Genomic DNA, 27,859 nt, shown 5'->3' on the forward strand with positions numbered 1-27,859 from the left:
CATAATAATTTAATTTAAAACAAGTAATGTATTATACATTAAATAAAAACGGTCTACTACAGATTAAAATTTTAAATCATTTTTTTTATTATTATTATCATTATTGAAAGCAGTTAATTTAAATTATGTTGCTTCTGGTACTCCATAGATATCGGTTATACACTTCCGGTTAATCTTCTGCTTTAATTGTTTTTTTGTTCACTAAAGAGCTCTGCACTTCCGGTGTTGTCTTCTAGTAATAATCATGGCGTCGGCAAGGTTTTCCCAGACAGTAAGTCCTATCTTTTAAAAAATTCTGTGATTTAAATTCCGATTTAATTTCCCTGGTGTTTATATTACGTCCCTTAAATAATCACAGTTCCATCTTCTGTACTCATTATTTTAAAAGTCTGTTCTTGTTAATTTAGATTACACGCGACCTTTTCTCTCTTGTTCTCGTTTTTGTAACTTTGTCTCATTAAAATAAGTCCTAACGCTTTCTCTGTCAAGAAAGCTAGTATTTATTTATTTAAAATAGTTATTAAATTCAATCTATTCCTTTTTAATTTTGTTTTATTGTGATTTTTTGTATATTTATTTTATGGCGTAAATTTAACGGTGAATATATTCGTTTTATGTTTTGTTTAAACATCAAGGGTATGAAAAGGTCATTTGAGACACCTTTTTTTTTCATCTTGGTTTGAATGTAGCTGATTTCGAAAATCAGTTTTATTATTATAAGTAAAAACATTTAATTAATATTAGTTTACATTAAATATTATCGACAACGGAAATATAAAAACGCAAATAATTATCGATTTTACTGTGCTAATGCAGAGAGTGATCCGCGCTATTTTTTAAATCGTATTTCCACGTTTAAATTAAAGTTTTATTATGTTGTTTTTTTTTTAATTCAGTTCTAAAGTTAAAGTACAGAATAGGTACAAAACACCCTCCCCATGTTAAGAATGGCTTTTTAAATAATAACGTTATTTCAGCACGGATCACTCTCTGCATGAGTACCGATTTTACTTTTTGAATCAAACCGGTGATTATTATTTATTCTGTTTTCGAGAAAATATTTAACTTTTTTTTTTTTACGACCTGCCCCAACGTAATCTTATTCCTCATCAGTAGTATAATCTATTCTTATGTTAAGAACGACTTTCGGAATAAACACTCCCTCAACCTCCTCATGTTTAGAATGACTTTCGAGATTGGACCTAATCTAAAAAAAAAAAATACCCCTTTTAACTTTTTGAAAAGCATGGATTTAAATGTTTGGTGCGTGTGCAGAAGACGGATCGTGCTCGTTTTTAGATAGATTTTCAAATCAAGCCCAGTCTCCCCATGTAAGGAATTGGTGGTATGTTACATTCTGAAATAATGTTATTATTTAGAAAACCATTCTTAACATGGGGAGGGGGTGTCTTCTAACTATTCTCTACTTTCACTTAACAATTTAATAAAAAAAAATATCGTAAAACTTGAATTTAAATTGAAAATACTATTTTAAAAATAAGCAGTGGCACCGAATTGGATTCTAACATTATTTAAGCACGTTCCGTATTCTAAATAAGTAACAAATGTTCTGTTTTTCAATGATAAGACTAGTTTTTAGTAGATCCTTAGCTTTTTGTCGAGGAACAAAGTGTAGTATCTGTTCTGATACTACAGTTTTTTGTGTGTCCTCCTTTACCAGTGAAGGAGAACTCCAAGCATTTTGCAGTATAGATAACAAAGCGAAAAACTAATTTAAAGAAAAAAAAAAGTGTAACAAATATTACCAAATACAGGGTAAGTCACGAATTTATTGTGAGTTTCTACCAGTATTTTGTTTGATTTTTGAACGATTATCGAGACTTCCCAGATGATCGTTTCAAATTCATGTCAGCTATTTTTTCTTCGGGCATAAGATTCGGCACTACTTGTGATGTTTCAAAGTAAATAAACGTTTTAAAATAAGTTAAAACAAAAAAGCAAGTAGGTAAAAGACGCTTTTGTTGTCATTGATTATGTTTATGGTACAAAATGCCCAGAAATCCTTCCAGACTAAAGCAATTTTGGTACTCCTGCAGTATTTTACCCACCGATTTCACGATCTTAGCCGAGCGTTGATCGACATCCGTCGGAAAACGCCGGAACATGGCGAGCGGTACGATACTCTATCAGCCAATCAGGGCGCTTCAAGCGAACGCGCAGCACAGACGAATAATTTTCATTGAAATTACACACAGCGTTTCATTTCAGTTATTTTATTGTTCAAAGTAAAAATACACAGCCTTTCATTTCAGCTATTTAATTTAGCGATAAAAAAAAAAAAAAAAAAAACCGGGAGCTGTTGGAAACATATTTATGCGAATTTATGTGGAGACAAAAAATTGGACACAACCCTTTTGTCTCCATAATAAATCAAATCGCGGAAGGCTACCCGGTTTGGGAACGAGCTTCTTTCCACATCCTCTGAAAACCCTTTGCTCCCTACTTTGCCTCTACAGTCAGTAGAAAATCTTCCAGTTGGAACTAAAGATAAACAGTAATTGTTGTGTCCCCCCGCCCCCTACAAACATTACTGAAAAAAAAAAAAAAAAAATTGTTACTGTTTAATAACGTTTTGTTAAAAAACAAAAAAAAAGCATTGAAGTGTTTATTACTGTTGCTTACCCCCCCCCCCCCAAAAAAAAAACACTATCGGAAAACAAAATGAACCAAAAAAAAAAAAAAAAATATTCAACAAAATAAATTTATTTTACTTTAAAAAAACTTACGGTAAGTGTTTGTGATTTATTTTATCCAAATTTTTCTGTATTAATTTTATCCATTTTGTTGTGTGTGTGTGTAATATCTTTTCCTTGTAATGTTGTTGCTATTCACATACTTTTAGCGTTCTTCTTGCACCGTAGCTCCGAATTCTCGGCTTTCGTCGGCGTTAATGCCGAAAGCGTTCGTCAACGCTCGGCTAAGATCGTGAAATCGGTGGGTAAAATACTGCAGGAGTACCGCAATTTTTATTTACCTCCCAAACGAGTGTACCCATTTTGGGTACTTGGATTTACCCACATTCAAACCTGACCTTGAATCTAACTCTGCCCTTCCAGGCAGACAAGTAAAGAGATTGAGTTTTGAAGTATGCTAATAGTTAATTGCTTCTGCAGAGTTTGAACCAAACCAAACAGTTCTGTTCAAATTCTGTATAAGTACCAAATTTGAAATTTTAGGAGAATTTGATAATTTTTAGGCATAATAATTCCAAAAAATTAAGGTGCTTGCTCGGAATAATAACGAAGATCAAAAAATTGAATTTTAACTAAAAGCAATGTTGTCTACTTAATTGTCATGTTGAAATTAGTAACGTATTACTTTACTATTACATAAACAATTTACTTTCACGATCTGTCATTAATTTTCCAGGTGAGGCAGTTCAGCACTTCGTCTGTAAGAAACAAACTTGTGAAAGTAAGTCTTGTTTTTAATTTATTTATTTTTTATTTATTACATTTTCACCCCAAACAAGGCAAATTGGTGTAGGGGGCTACTATCAGGGGCAATAACTACCGGAGTACTATGTAGGGATTTGAGCAGCAAGATGTCAGTTCACGTTACACTTGAACTTCTGCACGTCAGTACTGTTGGGGAAGCAGGGACCTTGAATGGAATTCCAAAGTCTGGCGGTTCTGGGGAAGAAACTATTGGAGTAGAATGATTTTTTTCATCTAGGGATCTCTACAGTGTGGGGGTGGGATTTAGCAGCCTGTCGGGTTTGTCGAGGGTGCTTACGTCGTGGAGGCACAAGTGCTTGCAGTTCATCAGAGCATTCACCACTAAAATACTTGTAGAACAGGCAGAGGGATGCAACATTTCGTCGATGGGACAGAGGTTGAAGCTTAGATGCCAGTTCAGGGCCTATCAGGTTTGCGACTCTCTTTTGAACTCTGTCAAGGAGTGAGAGACTAGTAGCAGATGCACTAGCCCAAATGTGACAGCAATACTCCATACATGGGCGAATGGTGGCCTTATAGAGGTACAGGATACTTTCGGGTGTTAGTAGTTGTCTAGCACAGTAGAGAGAGCCCACCTTTCTTGCAGCGGCCCTGGCAATGCCTTCAATGTAATTGTTCCAACTGCTGTTTCCCAGATTTTTTTTTATTTTGACGAAATCACATCTAAGATTGGTATAAAGGCGTTGGCATCTATCAGTTTAGAAGACTATAGAGTTGCGCCTGTAGAGGTGGTTGAACACGGTCTTCTGTGGCTGAATAAGCCTATCTTCGATCTACATTGTCGGTTGCAGACATTGCAGGTAAAGGTCGGTGCATCGTATTGGTGGTCTGTTGAATTTTGTTGACTGGCCTTTCTGAATAGTCTTTTGGTCTCCGCCCATTCTGCAATGGATCTTTTACTAGAGGTCAGGCCTTTGGCTACTATTTGTCTCCAGATGTTGCAGACTTTAGCTTTGGGCTTCCAGCTGGTAGGGTCAGTATCACATGCTTTCGTGTCGTGTTTGCACACGTCAACAAAGCGAAGGTAACGACGACCAAGTTTCCTTTTGCCAGTGGTGAGTTCACCGTAGAGAATGTTTTTTGGGGGGGGTTTCCTATTTTCCATGCAGTGTACATGGCCTATCCGGCATAGACATCTTTGGCAAAGGAGGGTGAACATGGAGGGGATACCAGCCCTTACAAGCACAGCATTGTTTGTAACTTTATCTTTCCAAGAATTCTCTGAAGACTATGCATGTGAAATGTGTTCAGCTTCCGTTCTTGGTGGCTATAGGTTGTCCATGCTCCGCTGCCATACAGAAGGGTGCTGATGACACAGGCCATGTAAACATGTATGAAGGTAAATGTTACAAAAACCAAAATCCTCTCCACAGGATTCCTCCCCTCCAAGAAAAGCGCGATTCATCCCGACAGAGAAACCCTAGAGGAGCTCAATCAAATACCTGGGTTCAATGTTTGCCATCAATGGTCAGGAGTACGTTGATATTATTGTCTGAGTCAACAGCACCTCCCATGTTTTCAGTTGCCTCCAACCTCATCTGTGGTTTCAACCAGAGATCACAAGAGGAATGAATGTCTGGATTTATCAGGCACTTGTTTGACTGATCCTTCTATATGTCTGCGAGAATGGACTGATGAGAGCTGCAGATCTCAAACGGCTGGTAATGTTTGACCTGTACTGCCTCTGTCAAATTCTGCTGGTCCACTGGTACCATTTTGTTTCCAATACCGAAATCGGAATACAATGTCAAATCAGCCATTTCAATTAAACTCTTTTAAAGAAGAGATTTCATTGGTTCAGCCATTTCAACTCTTTTAAAGAAGAGATTTCATTGGTTCAGCCATTTCAACTCTTTTAAAGAAGAGATTTCATTGGTTCAGCCATTTCAACTCTTTTAAAGAAGAGATTTCATTGGTTCAGCCATTTCAACTCTTTTAAAGAAGAGACTTCATTGGTTCAGCCATGCTGTGCAACTCAAGCCAGGAGTGTTTGCCATCAAGCAACTCTAAAGTTGGCGAAGATTCCTAGGAGATCAGTTGATGTGGTTAGATGCCATCAAAGCTCAAAGATCGCCATTGGACCCTAGACTTGCTTTCCATCACTATCTTCGCTGCTGCGGAATGCTGGACGTAGTCTGCATTCATCCGAGACACTGTGTTTTACAGGAGGAACCAGCTCAACGCATCTCTGATGTGTCGCCTCAAGTCAAGAATTCATTTGCTGTGCAAGGTTTTGTTTATTCAACAAATCAGAGCCAAACATCATTTTTTCAATGTCTTCTGTTTTTTGTTAACATTATAAAACAACTGACAGATAAGACGCAAACAAACAAACCTTCAATTAAGGTTTCAAATGAACTTTTATCCCAGATTCATCTCAGAACAATCTCCAACCTTTCCAAAATCAAAATTGTTTTTAGCAACATCTAAAAAAAAATTCTGAAACAAAATATTTTTAGATGAGGATAGATTATTTGGATTATTCAAACAATGATTTTCATCTTGGTTATCATTTTATGTCATGTTTGATCTTCAGGTGCAGTTTTTAAAACCAAAATTTTCCATGTGGATGTATGACCTAACAGGTGTTGGTTAATGTTCAGTTCCAAATGATTTTTCTGGAGGTTGGAAAATCAGTTCTTACTGATTTGGGACGATTAATCGGAATCGTAAGAATCGTGTATTTTGGGAGGAATCGGAATCGCATCGTTAAAAAATACCTTAATTTTCCGATTCCTTCATTACGATTCTTTTAGTCTGATGTTGAAAAAAAGAAAAAAATTTCCTGATATTTCTAACCGCAAGAGAGAAATGTAGCATGTTATAAAAAGAAACCAAAGAAATTCATTATTAACAGGGCAATGTTTAGTGCCCCTCCCTTACAAGGTTCATTCATTCAGATCTATTGTAATCAAAACTACAAAAGAGTTAACTTGAAAAGAAGTATGCAGAGCTCTACATTGCGAGTAAAAATAAAAAAACGTTTATCTTTTTGGCGATTGTTTTTTTTTTACTGACAAATCTTCTAATACTGAATGAAAATGCTTTTTCAACTTATATTTTCTTAAAATAAAACGAGCAAAATCAAATTATTTAACAGTAAAAGGTTTAATAGAACAATGTACCTTTTTTTTTCTTTTTTAAAAGAAAGCTTTTGAAAGAAATATCTCTAAAATGAAATTGATCACGTATTATTTCACAAAGTTTTGACAGTAGTCGGCTTCTTTTGAAGTTTCAAAAAAATCGACCCCATACCTATCTCTTCCAAACCTAAAGTTATTAAATAACCCCTTCGTTAATTCAAGGGTAATTAATTCAATTCAGTCAAGTTTGTTTTTTTTTAATTTCATTGAAATAAAATCCATTATTTTTATTTTTTTCTCCAGAAAGATAAAACCCTGAATTTGATTATATTAAAAGCAGAATAATATAATCTTTTTTCTAGAATTTTAAATTGAAAATTAAAAGTGTTTTGCGCAATTTTTTGCCGAATGAAAAAGAAATTAATATATATATTTTTAGAAGGTTTTGTAATCAATTAATTTTTATGTCTAAATAATATTTACGATTAATTAAATAATTTCATTTTAAAAAGTATTTATAAATAGAATTTTACTTAAGACTTATAGTTTAGCAATATTGAACCGCATCAACCATGTGTGAATTGAACACGGTCAACCAAAAAAAAAAAATTCAAAAGAAAATGCATATTTGCATTTCATTATGTAAACTTTTATACATTGGTTTCAAAAATTAAATTCTATAAGTTTTTTTTGTTAACTATGGGTTGGTACAATTTACCGCCCCATCCCTTTATATTTTTTTCTTTTTGTCTTTTTTAGCGGATTTTTTTTTTTTTTTTTTTTTTTTACACAGTGATCACCACTTATCAAGGCCCGGAAGCCACTCAGGGATAAGGGTTATTGCAAGTACATTACATTAGTGTGGAGATTTGATGAAGTGTTTAATTAGGGGGGTGGTTCATTAGGAATTTGTTAACATTGGACTTGAAAACATCCAAGTTGTAGTCTGAAGGGAAGCAGGCAGACGGAACAGAGTTCCACAGGCGTGCAGTTCTAAGAAATAAGCTTTGTTCATGGAATCCGCGTTTTGATTTAGACACAGATATAGAGTGGGGGAAATTTTTCACAGTGGATTCAGCTAGACGGGTGTTTTTCATGACAGATTGGCGAGGGGGGACCAGGGATTGGAGTTCAGACGAGCACCTGCCATGAAAATAATAATAAAACAAGGATAGGCTCGCAACGTCTCTTCTGTGGGAGAGAGGTTGCAGGGTAGAGAAAAGAGCATCCCCCACTACACCACGAAATCTATTTTGTACTCTGTCAAGGCATGATAGGCTGTTTTTGGCCGCTCCTGCCCAGATATGGCAACAGTATTCCATCTTTGGACGTACTTGGCTTTTATATAGATAGAGAATTGCATCAGTAGTGAGATATCTTCTGGAGTGGTAGAAGGATCCCACCATCTTTCCAGCGACCTTGGCAACAGACTTGATGTACGTGTTCCATTTCAGATCAGGAGTAAAGGTCAAGCCCAGAAGCTTGTCAAAACACGGGGCCTCACCCAGACGAGAGCCATCCATCACAATTGATGCCAGCTGGGGATCAGAGCGTTGATGATGTAAGGATAGGAGTTTGGTTTTGGATGCATTAAAGGTAACGAGCCACATCTTCCCCCACTGAACCACGCGCTTGAGATCAGAGGAGAGAATCCGAGAGAAATTTGTCATTTACAGCCTTGGATGTGTTGCCGTAGATGGTCATGTCATCAGCATAGATGTCAACAAATGATTTAAGTATGTGTTTAGGGAGGTCATTGATGTAGATCAGGAAGAGAGTTGGGCCCAAGATTGACCCCTGAGGGACTCCAGCATTTATATTGCAGGCCTCCGATTTTTGTCCATCCACCACTACTCTTATGAGCCTATCGGAGAGAAATGATTTAATGATTGAGAAAACATTTCCAGTTATACCGTAGCTGGAAATCTTGTGAAGTAGACCCTTATGGCATACCTTGTCGAAGGCCTTTGATATGTCAAAAGCAATTGCACTAGAAAGGAAGCCTTTGTCAAGAGATTCACTAATCCTGTGGGATATAACCGTCAGCACATCTGCGGTAGATCTTGCAGAGCGGAAACCATATTGTGTGTCACTAAGAAGGTTATTCCTGCTGAGGTGGTTTACTATTTTTCTATTTAATATGGATTCCAGCAACTTACTCATAACACACAGGAGACTTATTGGTCTGTACTGAGAGGGAGAGGACTTATCACCTGAATTCTTAAATATACAGGGCAAACTGATGAGGTCTTCCAGGGGTTCGGAAAGCACTTCTCCTTAAGGCAGCGCTTAAATAGTTTCGTAAGTATGAGAGCAAGTTCTGGTTGAAGCTTTTTTAACACTATAATTGGGATGCCATCAGGGCCAGTTGCCTTACTAGAATCTAGGTTCTTGATTAGCTTGGCGACCTCATGCACGGATATTTGTATGTTACCTAGCTTGTTCTGTGTTGTAGGAGGAAATATGGGGAGTTGATGGCCTTCGTCGCATAGGGTAGAATTAGCTGCAAATTTCTTTGCAAATAGTTTGGCCCTGTCTGACACTGACGAGATGACCTCTGGTCCATTGATAATGGTTGGGATAGAACGCACAATGCCAAAGTCCAAAAAAAGTCTTGCATGGAAACTTTTTGAAGTTGATGAAGATGATGAGTTGAAAGCCATTTGCAAAGTCTGTCAAATTAAAAATATCGCGAGGAATAAAACCATCTAACATGACCACAACCAACATGTTAAAACATTTAACTATGAAGCATCCAAATAAATTGGAGGAGCAAAATAAAAAAGAAAAGGAACAAAAAATTACCAACTAGTCACTCAGAGCAGTTTTATTAGTGAGGGTGAAATCGCAGTGTCTTTTTTTTTTTTTTTTTTTTTGCCTACGTCACCATCTAGGTGTCACCAATTTTTTTAACCCTCCTTAACTTCAAAGAGTAAATACAATATATACAAGTAAAAAAAATAATTTTTAAAAATGCTGATTCTATTCATGAAAAATTCTTTTAACTAGAAATTAAAACTTAGGTAAAGATAACTGACTGACAGCAACAGGAGCACTGGTTAACTACTGAACCACGTGGAAAGATGTGGGGGGAGGAAAAAAAGGAAATTAAATGATGATAATAAATTATGATAACCGTCTTTGAAAGGCACTAAACTCCTAAAATTTACTTCTTCAAAATTTTAGGCGGCACTCCCCAGCGATTTTAAAGCACTCTCTCTCTCAAAAAAAAAAAAAAAAAAAAAAAAAGATTTAATTTTTAAGTTTTGGAAAGATATATTTATTATAACCGAATTCTTGTATGAAGATTGGATCTACTTTATTGGACGTTAATTTGTGAGATAAGTAATTTTTCAATGTTTAATATGTTTTTAAAGTTTCAATTATCAATTAAATTTTTTTAATTGCGTTTATTTTTCAATTTATTTAAAAAAAAAAATAGGGTTTTAAATGTATTTTTCAAGGTAACAAGCTTAGAAAGAAGTCTAATAAAAAAAAATCACTTAATTTTTAATTTCGACAACCCTGAGAATTTAATTATTAAAAAAATATTGAAATGTGACATTTTTTATTTAACATTTCTATTAGTTCAATTAATTTTCTTTCAATAATTCATTTCACTCAACAAACTTCACCATTTTTTTTTAATCGTTTTCTGTAATTTTGGTAATTATGTTTGCTCAATTTTATCTAGTATTTCATTTGTTTTTTTATAGTGGTATCATTTTTATATGTGTTCCTTTGATATACCCTATTTCAAAATTAGTTTTGCTAAACTTATTCTTCACGTTAGAAACAATGTGTAAAAGCAATGAAAAAGTAAGAAGAAATAATAGGTGTTAACTACTCCTTGTGAATTATGGAGGTCTGAAGAACTGCCGTCACAAATACAACTATCAATAGCCAAACAAAAAATCGTTTTTGAAATTCCTTTAATTGTAACTTTTCGCTATACCTACCTTTTTGGTATAAAACACAAAAACTTTCGATTAATGGTATTTCTCATATATGGTCGTTAACTTTGGAAAGGTTATTTTGTATCTACGGCGCCATGTCACATGGTATATTGTTTTTTTTTTCATTACGTACGTTCATTTATAAATTATTAAATTAAATATTTATCTCTTTTATATTTAATTAGTATATATTTTCTTTCTCTTCCGCTATATTTTTTTTATTTAATTCATTAAATCTGTTAATTATGAGGACCAAAATAATGAATCGTGTGTATTTATTCTCTAATTTTCTTGTTTTTGTTCTGTTATATAAATTCTATTTTATTTGTTTTTGCTCTGAAGGATAAATTCTATTTTCTTTGAGTTTTTTTTTCTTTATTCCAATTAAGTAAAATAAATTTTCTCTAAAATAAATTTTGCTAATTTTTCCGTTTAGTTTACTATATAATAATTTTATTTAAACCAAAACACGACGATGTAGACATAAAATATCTCTTCCAAAGTTAGGGAACATATTTGGGAACTACCGACCATAAGTATAAAACTACCTGGTATATTTCAAAACAATAATTCCCTAGGAATCGGAATCGTACTTGGTATCGGAATCGTTAATCAATATTTTCCTGGAATCGGAATCGTATAAAAATTAGGAATCGTCCCAATACTAGTTCTTACTACAGTAACTAATAGCAACTAAGAAAATGTAAATTTGCATTCCTATGTGGTTAACTATATCTATAATATAAATCTCACTTGTCTGTTTAAATGTATGTATATCTACCTAAAACTTTCGACAGAGGCGAAGGATTTTCACAAGATTTGTATCATTTTGAAGCTTAGCGTCTTGGACGACAACGAAAAATTGGTCAAGAACATTAATTCCTTCACCCTCAACTGGGCAGTTTTCTACAAGGAGGGGGTCAATTTTTTATGTGACATTTTTGCAAGTCAACATATCGGTTGGATTGACTTTGCCTAATTTTAACGTTCCAAACTTCCGGTTGTGTCATGGAGTAGCGGTAAGACGTCAGATTTTCTTTCACTTTCTTTTCTGCCTTCGCGTCACAGGTTCAAGCCTGCCTGCTAACACTTTTTTTTTTTCTTTTTGCTCAACATACACCTCCAAACACCCAGGCAATACTACGCAGCCAGGCTAGTTATTGATAAAATGAGAACAATCGTGGTACAATGGGGAAAGAAGTGGCTGGTTACTTTTAACGCATCTAAAACCAAGCTTCTCTCTTTACATCATCAACGTTCTGATCCCCATCTGGCATCAGTTGAAATGAATGGCTCTCGTCTTGAGGAAGCCTCAAGTTTTGACAAGCTTCTGGGCTTGACCTTTACTCCTGATCTTAAATGGAACAGGTGCATCAAATCGGTTTCCAAGGCCGCTGGAAAAATGGTGGGATCCTTCTATCGATCCAGTAGATATCTCACTGCTGATGCAATTCTCTATCTATAAAAGAGCCAGATACGTCCAAGGATGGTTTACTGTTGCCACATCTGGGCATGAGCTGCTAGAAAGGACTTGTCCTGCCTTGATAGAATTCAAAATAGACTTTGTAGCTTCATAGGAGATATCCTTTTCTCTTCGCTGCAACCTCTATCTCACAGAAGAGATGTTGCAAGTTTGCCTCTGCTGTATCGTTATTTTCATGGAAAGTGTTCGACTGAGCTTCAGTCTATGGTCCCCCCTCACTAAACTTTCACAAGAAACACTCGTCTAGCTGAAAACACTATCAATAATTCCCCCCACTCATTATCTGTGCCTAAACCTAAACGTAGATTCCATGAACAACGCTTCTTTCTTAGAACTGCACGCCTGTGGAATTGTCTTCCGTTTTCCTGCTTTCCAGCTGACTACAATATGGTTGCCTTCAAGTCTAACGTAAACAAGTTCTTGATGAGCCGTCCCACTTAACAAATTTACCAAATTTCCATTACTAACGATTACTATATTGTCCAATTTCTACTGTACACTCTTTAACCCTTGTCCTCGATAAGTGGTGATGTCTATGTGAAAAAAAAAAAACAACAATCTGCTGACATGGATTAAGTGAGACGTTCAATTCAAAATTCTGTAAAAGTTTCCCGGTTTGACATGAATTACTTTAGCTGAAATGTGAATATACACGACAAATTAAGGCATAACAAATGGCTTTTGCTGAGTCTTTATTTGGGTGATATTTAGGCATGATATTCAACAACCTGGGATTATTATATGAAGAATAAGAAGAAACAGATTTTAATTTAGACAGATTGATATGCTGTTTATTTATTTATTTATTTTTTTTTCCATACCGACTGGCTAAAATTTAGTGTAATTAAATAATTTTAATATATTTACCTTTCATTGTATTATTTTTTTAGTAAGTGACTATTTAAAAAAAAAAATAATTTCTATAAAAAAATAAAAATTTACTATTTAACAAAATTTTTTAAAAATAATTTTTTCTTTTAACTTTAACTGAAGAGAACATTTTCTTTTTATGTTTGACTTTTTTCTTATTTTTTTTTATATTCTTCCCAAGTCTGAAAAACAATCAAACTTTTCTTTTTTTTTTTTTTATAAAAATATTTAATGTAAACAAAAAAAAGAGAGCCGTGATTTATAGTGCATAAATATCACATGACAAGAGAATCAGCAGGAGCTATTTGTTGTGCCTACATATCACATGAAGATGGCAAATTTTCAAATTTCCAACAAACTTTGAATAGTCATAATTCAGTGGCAATGGTTTCCGTTCTGCTAGATCTACAGCAGATGTGCTTAGTTATATCTCATAGGATTAGCGAATCTCTCGACAGAGGCAACCTTTCTAGGGCAATTGCTCTTGACATATCAAAGGCCTTTGATAGAGTATGGCATAAAGGTTTACTTCACAAGATCTCCAGCTATGGTATAACTGGAAATGTCTTCTCAATTATTAAATCATTTCTCTCTGATAGATTCATAAGAGTAGTAGTTGATGGACAAAAATCAGAAGCTCACAGTATTAATGCTGGAGTCCCTCAGGGGTCCATCCTGGGCCCAACTCTTTTCCTGATCTACATTAATGATCTTCCAAATCACATCCTTACATCATTCGTAGACATTTTTGCTGACGACACTACCATCTATGGTAGCACATCTAAGACAGTAAACGACCAAGTTCTCTCCGATTCTCTCTCCTCTGATCTTGATCACGTTGTACAATGGGGAAAGGAGTGGTTGGTTACTTTTAATGCATCTAAAACCAAGCTTCTATCTTTACATCATCAACGTTCTGATCCCCATCTGGCATCAATTAAAATGAATGGCTCTCGTCTTGGGATGGCCTCAAGTTTTGACAGGCTTCTGGGCTTGACCTTTACTCCTGATCTTAAATGGAATACGTACATCAAATCTGTTGCCAAGGCCGCTGGAAAAATGGTGGGATCCTTCTATCGATCCAGTAGATATCTCACTGCTGATGCAATTCTCTATCTATATAAGAGTCAGATACGTCCAAGGATGGAGTACTGTTGCCAAATATGGGCAGGAGCTGCTAGAAAAGACTTGTCCTGCCTTGATAGAGTTCAAAATAGACTTTGTGACCTGGTGGGAGATATCCTTTTCTCTTCGCTGCAACCTCTATCTCACAGAAGAGATGTTGCGAGTTTGCATTATTTTCATGGAAAGTGTTCGACTGAGCTTCAGTCTATGGTCCCCCCCTCGCCAAACTTTCACAAGAAACACGTCTAGCTGAAAGCACTATCAATAATTCCCCCCACTCTTTATCTGTGCCTAACCCTAAACATAGATTCCATGATCAAAGCTTCTTTCTTAGAACTGCACGCCTGTGGAATTGTCTTCCGTTTTCCTGCTTTCCAGCTGTCTATAATATGGTTGTCTTCAAGTCCAACGTGAACAAGTTCCTGATGAGCCATTCCACTTAAATTAACAAATTTACTGAACTTCCATTACTATCAATTACTATATTGTCCTTTTGACTACTGTACACTCTTTAACCCTTATCCTTGAGTGGCCTATCGGCCTTGATAAGTGGTGACGCCTATGTAAAAAAAAAAGTTATCAGCTATAATAAAAAATAATTTGGTGTATTTACAGTAAAGCAATCTCCTGTCAGACTTCTACAATTTTCTTCACTAATATGAGTCTTTTTTTGCCATAAACCACAAATTATAAATTGTGTCAATTTCTTTTAAAACTGGAACGTTATATCATACAGATTTGATCTATTCATGAATGTATTAGAATGATATTGATATTTGCTACAAAAATTTCACAATGAAGCAAGCAACCAACATATTATTTAGAAGAAAGAGCTTACCTTGCAGACATGTTTATAATCAAATTTATCAGATGTTTTAATTTGTTTGGTATTTCATTCCAGTCTCCAGATAATGTTGGGTCATCAGGAGAGAATACACACTATTTCAGAGCCTATCTCTCCCTGTAGACTTGTATATAATAAAATTTATCATTTTTGTTTTTCCTTGTGGAGTAATCCATTTCAGTTTACAGATAATGTCTGGAGAGAATATGCACCATTTCGGGGTCTACCTCTCTAATTATTTCTACAATTTATATATATTATTACATTTTTTACTGAAAACACCAGGAAGATAATTTAACATTATGTATGAAAATAGATCAGAGACGACCTGTTGGCTCACAGACTATCGAATATGAAATGAGAAGCTTATTTAAATAAAAAATAGGCATAATTCTTTTAAATCTGGAAAGTTAGCACTTTTTTTTTTTTTTTTTTTTTTAACTTTTTTAGGGGAATGAAAACCTATTTTTTGTATTAAATAATTTAAAAAGAAATTAAATTCTACTCTTTTTAGGCTATTATATTATTTGAATCCTTCACACAAGAGCTAAGTTATGTTTTTAGGATACTGTTAATATTTATTCGAAAAGAGAAATAAAATAAAAAAGAAATTGAGAAAGCAGAAAGAATTCTATATAAATGCTTTAAAAAAGTCACCAACAAATAAGAAATACGACTTCAGATTTGACATTTTGTCACTTTGTCACTTTCTAATGAAGCCGTTATTGGCTTGTAATGCTAATTACTAGTACTGTGGGTGATATATAATTTAAAAATAAATGATTATTAAGCTTTATTTCCAAAACCTAATAATTTCATTATTTTATTAAGATACTTTTTCTTTCTCTGTCAATTGTGCAATTATGGGTAAATCTTTTTGCATCCATTTTGTTATAAGGTAAAAAAAAAATTAACCTTTTTTTTTTTTTTTTTTTTTTTCAGCCTCCGGTGCCAGTTTTTGGAGTTGAGGGTCGCTATGCCACTGCCCTTTATTCCGCAGCCACCAAACAGAAAAATCTGGATGCCGTCCAGAAAGACCTTGGGGCTTTCAAGGTTAGAAGAATTTTTTCATTAACAAAAATTATACAGGGTAACAAAGTTCTCGAAATATCACTGTAGCAGTGTTTCATTCTATGTTTGATTGATTTAGTTATTATATTTAAGAAAAAACAATTTTTTTACGATCTATAAATATTAATGGAATCGTAAATAATCAGATTTCCTTTTTTCAAAAGACTAAAGTTGGTGGAAAGGGGGTTGTGTATAATATGTCTATGTACGAGGTACCTTCAGTAAGTTTCCACACTTCTTTGTATAGGCATTTAAAATTGTCGTAGCCTCGTGAATATTCAGTATGTTATTGCTATACGTCTTATGAGATGACTGACCAATTTTTATGATTTCAATTTTTAAGCTATTTTTTTTGTACAAATGAGGTGTTTTTCTTTTTTTATTCAATTCAATATTTTAACACTTTACTTTACTAATTATCTTTGAAATAGTTCCAGAAAACTAATATTTCTTTCAAAGGATTTTTACAATGAATTTAACTTCAAATTTTAGATTAACTTTTCATTTTCCGCCACTGCCGTGAAAATATTTTTCATAACTTTTTTTTTTACACGTAAAAATATTTTTTTCTTTTAGAGATTAACTTAAAGGCTTCAATCTTTCAAACACAATCAAAAAGTAATCAGAAACTTATAAGTCAGCTTTCAAAACCACGTCACCCTATCAGTTTCCACCATATTAATGCACGTACCTACATAACAACTGTTTAAATATGTATCTTTTCTGACTGTCCATTTACATGGCTTGTTGCACTTTACTAATTTTTGCCAATTAATTTTATTTTACCAGGGTTTGATGGCCAAAGATGAGAGCCTTTCTGGATTTATCGAAAATCCATCTCTTAAACGTCAAGAGAAACAAGGTTAGGAATTTTTTTTTTTTTTATAAAAAATTGATGATAAAAGCAAAAATTAATAACAATATTTATTAATCCATGTAAAATTAAAACAAGGTCGAAGATAGATTTTTTTCGTCGGAGGATAAACATTGATAAAACAATGCATAACTGGTTATTTTGTATTTTATTTTATTTTTTTTTTTTCTATTTTTATTTTTTTTTATTTTTGAATCTTCAATTTATTTTTAATCAACATTTTTGATTTCTCTAAAATCCAATCACATTTCAGACGATTCATTTTGGACCTTACAGGGTACAATTTCATTAACAACCTCATTGATGTTTTAATCTCCCCCGACAAAAGCAGGATGGATCAGTAAATTCACCCTTATCCGTTTGTCTGTCTGCACTTTTCTCAATATAACTTGGAACTTTTTGAAATTTTGCACAAACATTAAACATGATATAAGTAAAAAAAAAAGTAACAGAATGGATTTTCCGAGAAAACTCTGGTTGACTCCTAGGGGTGCCTTTCAGGTTAAAATTGACATTTTTGTGCTTATTAAAAAAATTGATGCCTTAGATTTTTATAAAACTTTCTGAAAAGTTGTAACTAACTGATTTCTATATAATTTTGTTTACATATACTTTGCGATAACTCTTGCGTGTGCTTCAGGGGCTCTTTTAGGGCAAATAAAAACCCTCCATTTTTGGGACTATTTTACCATATTTGTCCAAAATTTTCTGTGTATATCTATTTAGCAGTTTTGCATGGTGTTGAACTCAAATTTAAATATGTTAAGGCCTTGGGGACTTTTGGGGCAAATGATGGACTTAGTCATTTTTTTTTTTTTTTTTTTGCATGGTGCATAACTCAAATTTACATATGTTACGGCCTAAAACTGCACCGTTCATTTTCACCAGGAGTTGACATCTCGTGGGGACTTTTGGGACTAAATGGGGGGGGGGGGCAAATGCTGAACTTAGTCATTTTTTTGTGCCGTGTTCACTGTGTACTCAGTGCATGCTTCACTCGTTTCTCTTTTCAAATTTAACTGAATTTTTTTTGGTCTACACTATTATCCATTCGCGCTTGAATTCCAAATTTGGACGGAATTCAAGGAACCGTGGCGCAGTGGTTAGAGTACTGGGAAAAAAATCAATTGTAAAAGTGACCTTCTCCTGGAGGTTGAAGGTTCAATCCTCAGTGTGGGTGACCGAAATATATTTGCGAATTACTTAGGACCTCTATCCAGTCATGGCTGACGGAACAAGAGCACGCTACCCCCGTGAAGTAAATAAAGGGTTCCGCTCGAAGTTCCATCCAAATTCCCGAGTTTGACAGAAACATTCTCGAGTTGCACAAGACACACCTGAAGAAGGTCAGAGGTTATAATGACCGGAATGTTGTGAAAATCACACTCAAGATGAGAACAGTAGTCCGATGAATAATAATACATATAACCAATCCTCATCTCAAAAATTCAGAAACGTCAAAAGAAATAACTATTGCAAAGAAAATTATTCAATTGCAAATATTAAATGTAGTTGTGTCAATCAAAAAAAGGCAACATCAATCCAGTAAGAGAAGCTTTGAATTGTAAAGAATTGCAGTTAAAAATTATATCAGCAGAACGTAATGATGTCAAGACAAAAACTTCAAAGAGATTCAGTATATTTTATACCTGTTACCTGACTGGTTCGTTCTTATTACCCCTGGCTATAAATTTAATCGTCCAAATATTTGAGAGCATACTCAACTGCTTGTGCCATTCATTTTATGTTTGGTTACAATTTGTGTTGCACGTCGGTTGGGGTTTCAATCTTGACGATCGTTCCATCAGAAACTTAGCTCTTTCGTTCTTGGTGGTCTTAGATCCACTCTCGTAAGCCTTGCCACTTGGTTTTTTGGGTGGAGTAAGTTTATTGTTTACTGCCTGAGGTGCCCTCACCAGGGAATGCCAGCAGGGCAACTGGAACTTGTGGGAGGGAGGTAAATACTTACCTAATACAATTATGCCAAAAGTATTTCAACATAAATTAGTCTTATATCCTTTAATTGATCCTTAACATGGCATAATCACGTTGGCACATTGGTTTCCGTAAGATCATTAAAGTTAAGCAATTGAGCTTGGTTAATACCTGATGGGTAACACTTGTAGACTATCAGATGCTGTATGTGGGAGACCGTTGATATGTTCCTGCAAGAAGTTAACATTGCTGTCTCCCCTGATTGGGGGAAGGGGGTATATTCAAGTGACTGAGAGTCACTCGTGAATTTGATATTCCCATGAAACTTTCTTTTAGAGGAAGCCAACTCAGCCCACCAGGATGAGTGTAACTTCAAAATGTGTTGTGTCAAGATTAAAAGTCAATGCCATGGTAAATGGAATGGTTTCATTTTTTTTTATTCTGCAAAAACTGAATGATTTATGATTTGTATAGATTTTTCGATTTGCCTTGGATATGAAAAGCAAATAGACATGGTGTTTTTTGTTTTGTTTTGTTTTGTTTTTTTCTTTTCTTTCTTTTCTTTTTCTTTTCTTTCTTTTCTTTTTCTTATTATCTTTTCTTTTTCTTTTTTCTTTTCTTTTTTCTTTTCTTTTTCTTTTTTCTTTTCTTTTTCTTTTTTCTTTTCTTTTTTCTTTTCTTTTTTCTTTTCTTTTTTCTTTTCTTTTTTTCTTTTCTTTTTTTCTTTTCTTTTTTTCTTTTCTTTCTTTTCTTTTCTTTTTTTTCTTTTCTTTTTTTCTTTTCTTTTTTTCTTTTCTTTTTTTCTTTTCTTTTTTTTCTTTTCTTTTTTTCTTTTCTTTTTTTTCTTTTCTTTTTTTCTTTTCTTTTTTTTCTTTTTTCTTTTCTTTTTTTTCTTTTTTCTTTTCTTTTTTCTTTTCTTTTTTTCTTTTCTTTTCTTTTTTCTTTTCTTTTTTTTTTTCTTTTTTTTTTCTTTTTTTCTTTTTCTTTTCTTTGTTTTCTTTTCTTTTTCTTTCTTTTTTTTCTTTTTTTTTTTTCTTCTTAATGCATTTAATTCCAATCTCTGTTTTGTCTTTTCAGTTGTTTTAGAGAACCTTGCAAAGAAAATGAATTATTCACCTTTGGTTGCAAATCTTTTTGGTGAGTATTTTTTGTCTTTTTTTTTTTTCTTTTTTTTTACTTTCCAAAACAAAGTTTATCAAACTGTTTTAATAATGTTGAAAACGTTAAACCGAAAAAAAAAATATTTTGCTTACTAATAAAATTGGGCGCTTCTACACTATTGGGACAAAATTTCGGAAATCATAATATTGAATTTCACATGAAAACAATGGTACCTATGTATTCCTCATATTTTTAAGATGATTATATTCCAAAATTATGAAAATCGATAAGGTAGAAATTGTTTTTTATTAAAAAAAATTAAAAATAAAATTTGAAAACGATCGTAAAACACAGGAGAATCCAAAATGTCTCCTGTGCGTCATGAGTAAGTTGCTGGAATCTGTGTTAAATACAGAAGTAATCAACCATCTCAACAAAAATAACCTTCTTAGTGACACTCAATATGGTTTCCGTTCTGCCAGATCTACAGCAGATGTGCTTACAGTTATATCTCATAGGATTAGTAAATCTCTCGACGGAGGCAACCTTTCTAGGGCAATTGCTCTTGACATATCTAAAGCCTTTGATAGAGTATGGCATAAAGGTTTACTTCATAAGATCTCTAGCTATGGTATAGCTGGAAATGTTTTCTCAATTATTAAATCATTTCTTTCTGATAGGTTCATAAGAGTAGTAGTTGAGGGGCAAAAATCAGAAGCCCTCAGTATTAATTCCGGTGTCCCTCAGGGGTCCATCCTGGGCCCAACTCTTTTCCTGATCTACATTAATGATCTTCCAAATCACATCCTTACATCATTTGTAGACATTTATGCTGACGACACTACCATTTATGGTAGCACATCTAAGACAGTAAACGACCAAGTTCTCTCCAATTCTCTCTCCTCTGATTTTGAGCATGTAGTACAATGGGGAAAGGAGTGGCTGGTTACTTTTAATGCATCTAAAACCAAGCTTCTCTCTTTACATCATCAACATTCTAATCCCCATCTGGCATCAATTGAAATGAATGGCTCTCGTCTTCAGGAGGCCTCAAGTTTTGACAAGCTTCTGGGCTTGACCATTACTCCTGATCTTAAATGGAACACGTACATCAAATCTGTTGCCAAGGCCGCTGGAAAAATGGTGGGATCTTTCTATCGATCCAGTAGATATCTCACTGCTGATGCAATTCTCTATCTATATAAGAGCCAGATACGTCCAAGGATGGAATACTGTTGCCACATCTGGGCAGGAGCTGCTAGAAAGGACTTGTCCTGCCTTGATAGAGTTCAAAATAGACTTTGTAGCCTCGTAGGAAATGTCCTTTTCTCTTCCTTGCAACCTCTATCTCACAGAAGAGATGTTGCGAGTTTGTCTCTGATGTATCGTTATTTTCATGGAAAGTGTTCGACTGAGCTTCAATCTATGGTTCCCCCTCGCAAAACTTTCACAAGAAACACTCGTCTAGCTGTAAACACTATCAATAATTCCCCCCACTCTTTATCTGTGCCTAAACCTAAACGTAGATTCCATGAACAAAGCTTTTTTATTAGAACTGCACGCCTGTGGAATTGTCTTCTGTTTTCCTGCTGACTACAATATGGTTGTCTTCAAGTCTAACGTAAATAAGTTCTTGGTGAGCCGTTCCATATAAGTTATCAAATTTAACAAATTTTCATTACTAATGATTATTATATTGTCCAATTTCTACTGTACACTCTTTAACCCTTATCCTTGAGTGGCCTCTGGGCCTTGATAATGTGTTGATACCTATGAAAAAAAAAAAAAAAAAGATGAAAAAGTCCAATGTGAACAAGTTCTAATTGAATCGTCCCCCTAAGTGATCCAAGTTACAAAATTCCCACTGTTTACTATGCTAAAATCACAATGACTAATGTATACCTATTAACCCTTATCCTCGAGTGGCGTCTGGGCCTTGATAAGTGGTGACACCTATGTGAAAAAAAAGAAGAAAAAAAGGGAGGTAATTTTCCATTTTGGTTTAAAAACAAGATGGCGGAAATTTTTCACCTGCTAACACGATTAAAGTTGTTTTATTTAATAATACAGTAATTTCAACTGCATAATTTGGAAGCTACCATTGTAACTTATTAGAATTAACAAAAAAAATCAGTTGAAACCATTGATTTTATTTGAAAACTCCATTTATCGACTACAAAATCTTGTCCCAATTCTGTAGAAGCACCAAGAATTGATTATTGCAACAAATTGTCTGTACACTTTACATATCTATCTAGTTGTGCACGTGTATATAAAAAAAAAAAAATTCACAAATTGAAAAATATCTATTGTTCAAAATTTTAAACATGTAAAGAAATAAACATGCTGCTACAATTTCAAGAAACAAATTTAATATTGCTGTGAAAACAAAACAAAGAAATACTTGAATGATAGTCATGGATTCTATTTGAACTTTGACTAAATTTTTGAGATGTGAATTAATTATTTGGATTCTTCACACTACTGTTCTCATCTTGTAAGGATCCGTGGTATAGTGGATAAAGTAGTTGGTAAAATTCGGTTGTAAGTTGTTATTGTGCAGCATTCACCCTATGCATGTTGAACCAGCTTCCTTCAAAGGAGAAAGCATCAAGGGAATATTAAATTCACAAGCAGTCCCCAATTGCATGTAAGTTGCGCTCTTTTGACCATTGGAGGTTCAATTTAGAATGCGGGTGACACTCTAAGTGAAACTGCGAATCGTTTAGCACTTCTACTCAGTTATGGCTGACGAATCTAGAATATGATACCTCTGTGGATTATTAAATAAAGGTTTCCGTTCAAAATTCCATGCAGATTCTAGAGTTTGACAAGATACACCTGAAGAAAGTCGGAGGTTACATCAAAACTGAAAATGAGAGCAGTAGTCCAAAAAATCTAAATAATCTGAATCCTCATCTCAAAAATTCAGAAACACAAGTCATGAATTATAATGAAACTTCAGTTTAAGTTAAAATAAAAATGAACTGGTAATACTTTTTTTATGTTTCTTATATTTAATTTTCTTCCCCCCCCCTCTTCTTTTTTTATATAATAGTTCTTTGTGCTTGTCCAGAATTCTCCTCATATTAAAAAATAAAGAAAAATCTATATGATATACGTACCTAGAAAGAAAATATGTACCAAAAATCATATAAATTGATTGAATAGTTTTGTTTTTAAATAAGATAATCATATTATATGGCCAAACAAAATGTGACCATTGTGATGCCATTTTGAAAACAGGGGAAATAATTCAAACTTGTAAGATTTTAGAAAGCTATTCTTAACAATGATGGTTGGGGGGGGGGGGGGCATTAAAAACTCAAATTCACTTTAAAATGATTTTCTTTATAAAAATAAAACTACTTGATCAATTTATCATTTTCGGAATACAACATTGTCACTACTGGTTTAAGATTATTAGACACATCTAATGTTAGCCATGCTTCGTAAAATAGCCATTTTTACATCTCCGTTTGAAATCAAATTTGTTTAAATGCATAAATTTATACACACGGCATAATCATGTTGACACGTCAATTCTTGTTAGATCACCAAAGTTAAGCAACGATGAGCCAGGTTGATACTAGATGAGTGACTTTTTTGGAATACCAGGTTCTGTATGAAGGAGGATGTTTACACCTTGAACTGCAAAAACATAAGTTATTTTCCCTAACCAGGATATATATGCAACGACTGGGACCACTTGTGAATTTAATATTCCCTAAACACTTCCTTCTTTGTGGGAAGCCAGTTCAACCCACCTATTGTTCGTGCTGTTCTCTCTCTCTCTCTCTTTCATATATATAGTTCAGGTACATTGCTAAAATTAACTAAAAACCAGTATTTCTCCAAAAGTATTCAATATGGCCGTATAGCTTGTATGTGCATTTTATTTTTTGTGAATATTGTTGTCGAATGTATGGCTCTATTTTTGTTTTTTCCCTCTGTGAATATCAGGTGCCCTTGCTGAGAACGGCCGAATCCAAAAGTTGTCTGGTGTTATTTCTGCCTTTGAGAAGATCATGAGTGCTCACAGAGGAGAAATCTTCTGCACCGTCACAACAGCCAAGGTAAAAAAAAAAAAAAAAATAGTAATCTTTTCGTATTCAATTGTTTTTTCTGTTCTTTTTTAGGGGAAGACCGTGAGTTATTTTCATAGTTTCTTTTTCTTCGTGATATTCCATTTACATTTTGGTCTTGCAGGCCTCTATCGACAAATTTATCTTTAGTTGACCTTTGACAACTAAATATTTTCGTGTACTAGCCAAATAGAAAAGTTACTAGTCAAACCCACGTGATATTTGATATATGACATCTTTGTTCTGTGATGATTATGTACATAATAAAGTTTTTCCATATTTTTTTTAAGTGTAATTCTAAATATACAACAAATCTTATGTTGATACTTGAAGGTATAAACATTCTAATTTCTTCAGATATTTTTTTAAACAGCCTTCGTAAAAAAAATATATATATTTTTTGTTCTATTAAACTTTGTTCGTTTACTAAAAAATAAAAAAAAAAAACGTTGAAAAGATATTTTTTCACTCAGTTTTAAGTGACCTTCTGGAGGTTGAAGTGCAAGCAATACTAAGAAGATGATGGCGAATTACTTAAAACTTCTGACGTGGATTAAATGTTCAGAAATATTTGAGAGTTCAGCAATTTTACACCTGAAGGTTAGAGGTTACATCAGCCAAAATCTTTTAAAAATAACATTTGAGATGAAAACGTTAATCTAAATAAAACACGCTTTTTTTTTTTTTTAAATTTGGTTAATTTATCACTTTAAATAGTTTTTTTTTTTTTTTAAATAATAAAATAACCTGCTCTTTAAACAGCTCTTAACTACATTTGATATAATTGAATTAGTTTTCTTAATTGTAGTGTAAATTGGACTCTCCTTGGCCATTTTCATTTCTTGGTTTGTAAATAGAATGTAGGGGAAAAGATGCATTTTTAATCCTTGCCTTTTTTTTTTTTTTTTTTTTTTTTTTTTTAAAGATTTATCCCCTGTTTCCATTTATACGTTATGAAATCTTTGCAAAATGAATGACATTTGCAGCATGTCATATACAAAAAACGATGATAATATGACCTTGAACACTAAATAGATTAGTTAAGCTGTCTGCTTCATCATTTTTATATTCTCAAATAAGATAAATATTGAACCTGTTTTAGATATTTTTTCTATATTTCTTCAGACTTGGATTTTTTTATTTCTTTATTATTCAACTTTCTAACTGATCACATTTGTATTTTGCCTTGTTCTTGTTTTCATATTTCAATTTTTTTTTCACTTTCTTTTCTGTAGCCCCTTGATGCTGCTACTTTGAAAGAACTCAAAGCTGCCCTTCAATTGTTTGTGAAAAAGAATGAAACCTTACAATTAGATCTTCAGGTAATTTTTTTTTTTTTATCACTATTTCGTATGCATCCTAGGAAAATAAGAGCAAATTCCATGTGGGGGAATACTAGAGAGTTTTTCTTGTTATAAATTTGTTTTTTTTTCTCTAGTTATTTAACCTTCTGAATCCTTGTTGTAAAGTTCACAATTTGGATTTAAAATTCGTTTTTTTGTCACTTCGAAATTTATTTCAGACATCAGAAGTTTCTAGCTTCTTGCCCCTCCCTCCACTATCTACTTTAAATAATTTTGACCAAGGTTTGGAAAAATGTTCTTGTCCAGAACTCCCCCATATTACAAAATAAAAATAAAGGAAAAAATTAAAAAAAATTTTTTTTAAAACTCAAAACAAGGGAGACAACTCAACAATTCATACTAGATTTAATTTAATTAATTAATAATTAATTAATAAATTAATTTAAGATTGCTTAAAACTGATTTGCTCTATGAAAGTAAACTACTTGATCAAATGACATGAATTTTGAAATATATTTTCGTTTTGTTACAAGTACATACATCATACATATATATATATATATATTTTATATTACATTTGTATATATAAATATTTTCCCAAAAGCTCTGCCCTTGATGGAGGTGGTGGGGAGACTAAAACTTGCTGCTATGGTTTCAAATGATCTAAAATAACAGCAAGGGGAGACTTGATTCCACATATTTCTTATCTGTTACATCTCCCCTCTTTTGAAAATAGGGTACGATTATGAATATCTCCAGTATCAAATCTTTATACACTGTGGAATTTACTTAAGGTATGAAAACCAAAGAAGGAGTATATAACATATGAGAAATATTTGGAATCAAGTCTCCCCTCCATCAAGGCCAGAGGTTTTGGGGAAGTACCAGATATTTTGTAATTCATATGCAAAACTAGGAAAGCAAATGATTATGCTTGAAATATTGGTAAAGATGCAGTATTTTTTCCACCCACAAAAAAATTCTTTAAAATTACTATTGTAGGTTTTTGAGGCTGCTGAAAACTAAAACATTTAAAATCTCAGGAAACGAGTGATTTCAATATGAATTATAGTTTTAAAAAGTGGGGGATCACTTTTCTATATTAACTTAACGTAAAATAAGCACACACTTTACAGCCAAGGTGGCCATTAAGTAAGTGCTCATTTTATGTTAAATTAATATAGAACAGGTATCCCCACTTGCTTAAACAATGCAACCTTAAAGGGAAAATGTCATAATAGCCCACTACACAATTCAGGACATTAGTTTTCTAACGAGCCTTCATTTGTTAAATTCTGATCAATAGTCAGATTTAGAATTTATAAAATTGTTTAAAAAAAATAAAAAATTGAATATTGAAATGATCATAGTTTTGATTCTATGGAACCAAACCACACAAAAATTTGCAGGCTTTTGAAGATTATAATACTATTCTATAGTTAAAATTTTATGACAATTGGTAAAAAGAACCTATATTTTCAAACCAATAAAATATGCCCAAATTTGCCTACGTCTCTATATCCTAGCAGGCCAGCTTTAGTTTTACTGCTTCAGTTATCTCCCCTGTATCCTTGCTAGGCCACTAATAAAAATAGAGTACATTGATCTTAACTATTATACCAAATGGAAATGAAAAATCAGTTAATCATATTAGGTAATGGCACAGCTATCAGACATTGCATTCCTCTCTACATAGACACTTAACTCAAGTTATTGCAAGGGGAAATAATTAAAAAAAAAAAAAAAAAATTATGTCTCTTTACATGATAACATTACAACATTAACATACAGATGTTTGGTCTTTATATATATATATATATATATATATATATTTTTTCTGCCTTCAGGTTGATCCAAGTATCATTGGTGGCATGTTGGTCAATCTGGGAGATAGGTATGTCGACATGTCAATGGCTTCCAAAATCAGAACCTACACAAACGTGATCAAGCAAGCTGTGTAAAAAAAAAAGTGTCTTCTTTACGATTGTAAAGAATTGTACTTTCGTAGTATGTTTCACCACGAGACTTGTTGTGTATAGAATTAAAATAAAACTTACCAATTCATGTTTTTTTTTTTGTTTCATTTGTCGTTTTTGTTTGAAATTAGATTGAATTTTTTTTTTCTTTACTTAAACTAAATTTCTTTCGTTCTTGGCCAGTTAGCCCCTAGCTAATGTATAAAGATATCTTGTCAAATTTTTTAAGTTAAACGCAAATAGCATTTAAGCTGACAGATCAAACTCTGCGTCTAATTTTCATTTGTTATTGTTGCAGCATGTTATTGACAATATAATTTACTGTTTGTTTCTTAGAAAAGAAATCAATCATTTTGATTTCTTAGGTTACAAATCAACCATTTTAATACTATTTTTATTTTTCAACTCGCCTGGGTGCCCGGCTTTGCCCAGGTGTTTGTAGGTGTGTTGAGCATGAAAAAAAAAAAAACTTGTAGCAGGCAGGCATGCTCAAACCCGTGACGCGAAAGTGGAGTGTAAAAAAAAAAAAAAAAGTGATAGTAGGCTCGAACCCGTACCGCGAAGGAGGAAAAGTAAAAAAAAAAAAAAAAAGACGCGTATACCCATCGCCAAACCGGAATTCATGTAGTTTCAAATTAAGCCTAGACAATTGAAAAGAGGCGATGACTTTCAA

General features: G+C 33.3%; 1 protein-coding gene across 2 annotated transcripts; it reads left to right on the forward strand.

Moving 5' to 3' along the window:
- The first annotated feature begins 161 nt into the window (after positions 1-161).
- On the forward strand, positions 162-27,274 carry LOC145247467 (ATP synthase subunit O, mitochondrial-like). 2 transcript variants are annotated; one of them, XM_080109262.1, is made up of 8 exons: positions 162-271; positions 3,391-3,435; positions 15,783-15,893; positions 16,701-16,773; positions 19,798-19,857; positions 23,785-23,897; positions 25,142-25,228; positions 27,058-27,274. In XM_080109262.1, the coding sequence occupies exons 1-8, from the start codon at positions 245-247 to the stop codon at positions 27,169-27,171; spliced, it is 630 nt and encodes a 209-aa protein (XP_079965388.1). In that variant the 5' UTR covers positions 162-244; the 3' UTR covers positions 27,172-27,274. The 2 variants fall into 2 exon arrangements, 1 of the variants encoding a protein (XP_079965388.1); XR_013863268.1 differs by having other exon boundaries at positions 165-271; positions 25,142-25,437; positions 26,079-27,274.
- The last annotated feature ends 585 nt before the right edge of the window (positions 27,275-27,859 follow it).

Source organism: Euprymna scolopes, chromosome 25, assembly GCF_053919585.1.
Source record: "Euprymna scolopes isolate OS-2025 chromosome 25, ASM5391958v1, whole genome shotgun sequence".
NCBI lineage: Eukaryota > Metazoa > Mollusca > Cephalopoda > Sepiida > Sepiolidae > Euprymna > Euprymna scolopes.

Bases quoted from the DNA above. Each gene is read 5' to 3' on its own strand.
- LOC145247467 (XM_080109262.1), top strand. From the start codon at position 245: ATGGCGTCGGCAAGGTTTTCCCAGACA. The intron at 272-3,390 runs GTAAGTCCTATC...TTAATTTTCCAG, and splicing joins CGGCAAGGTTTTCCCAGACA to GTGAGGCAGTTCAGCACTTC. The intron at 19,858-23,784 runs GTGAGTATTTTT...TGTGAATATCAG, and splicing joins TTTGGTTGCAAATCTTTTTG to GTGCCCTTGCTGAGAACGGC.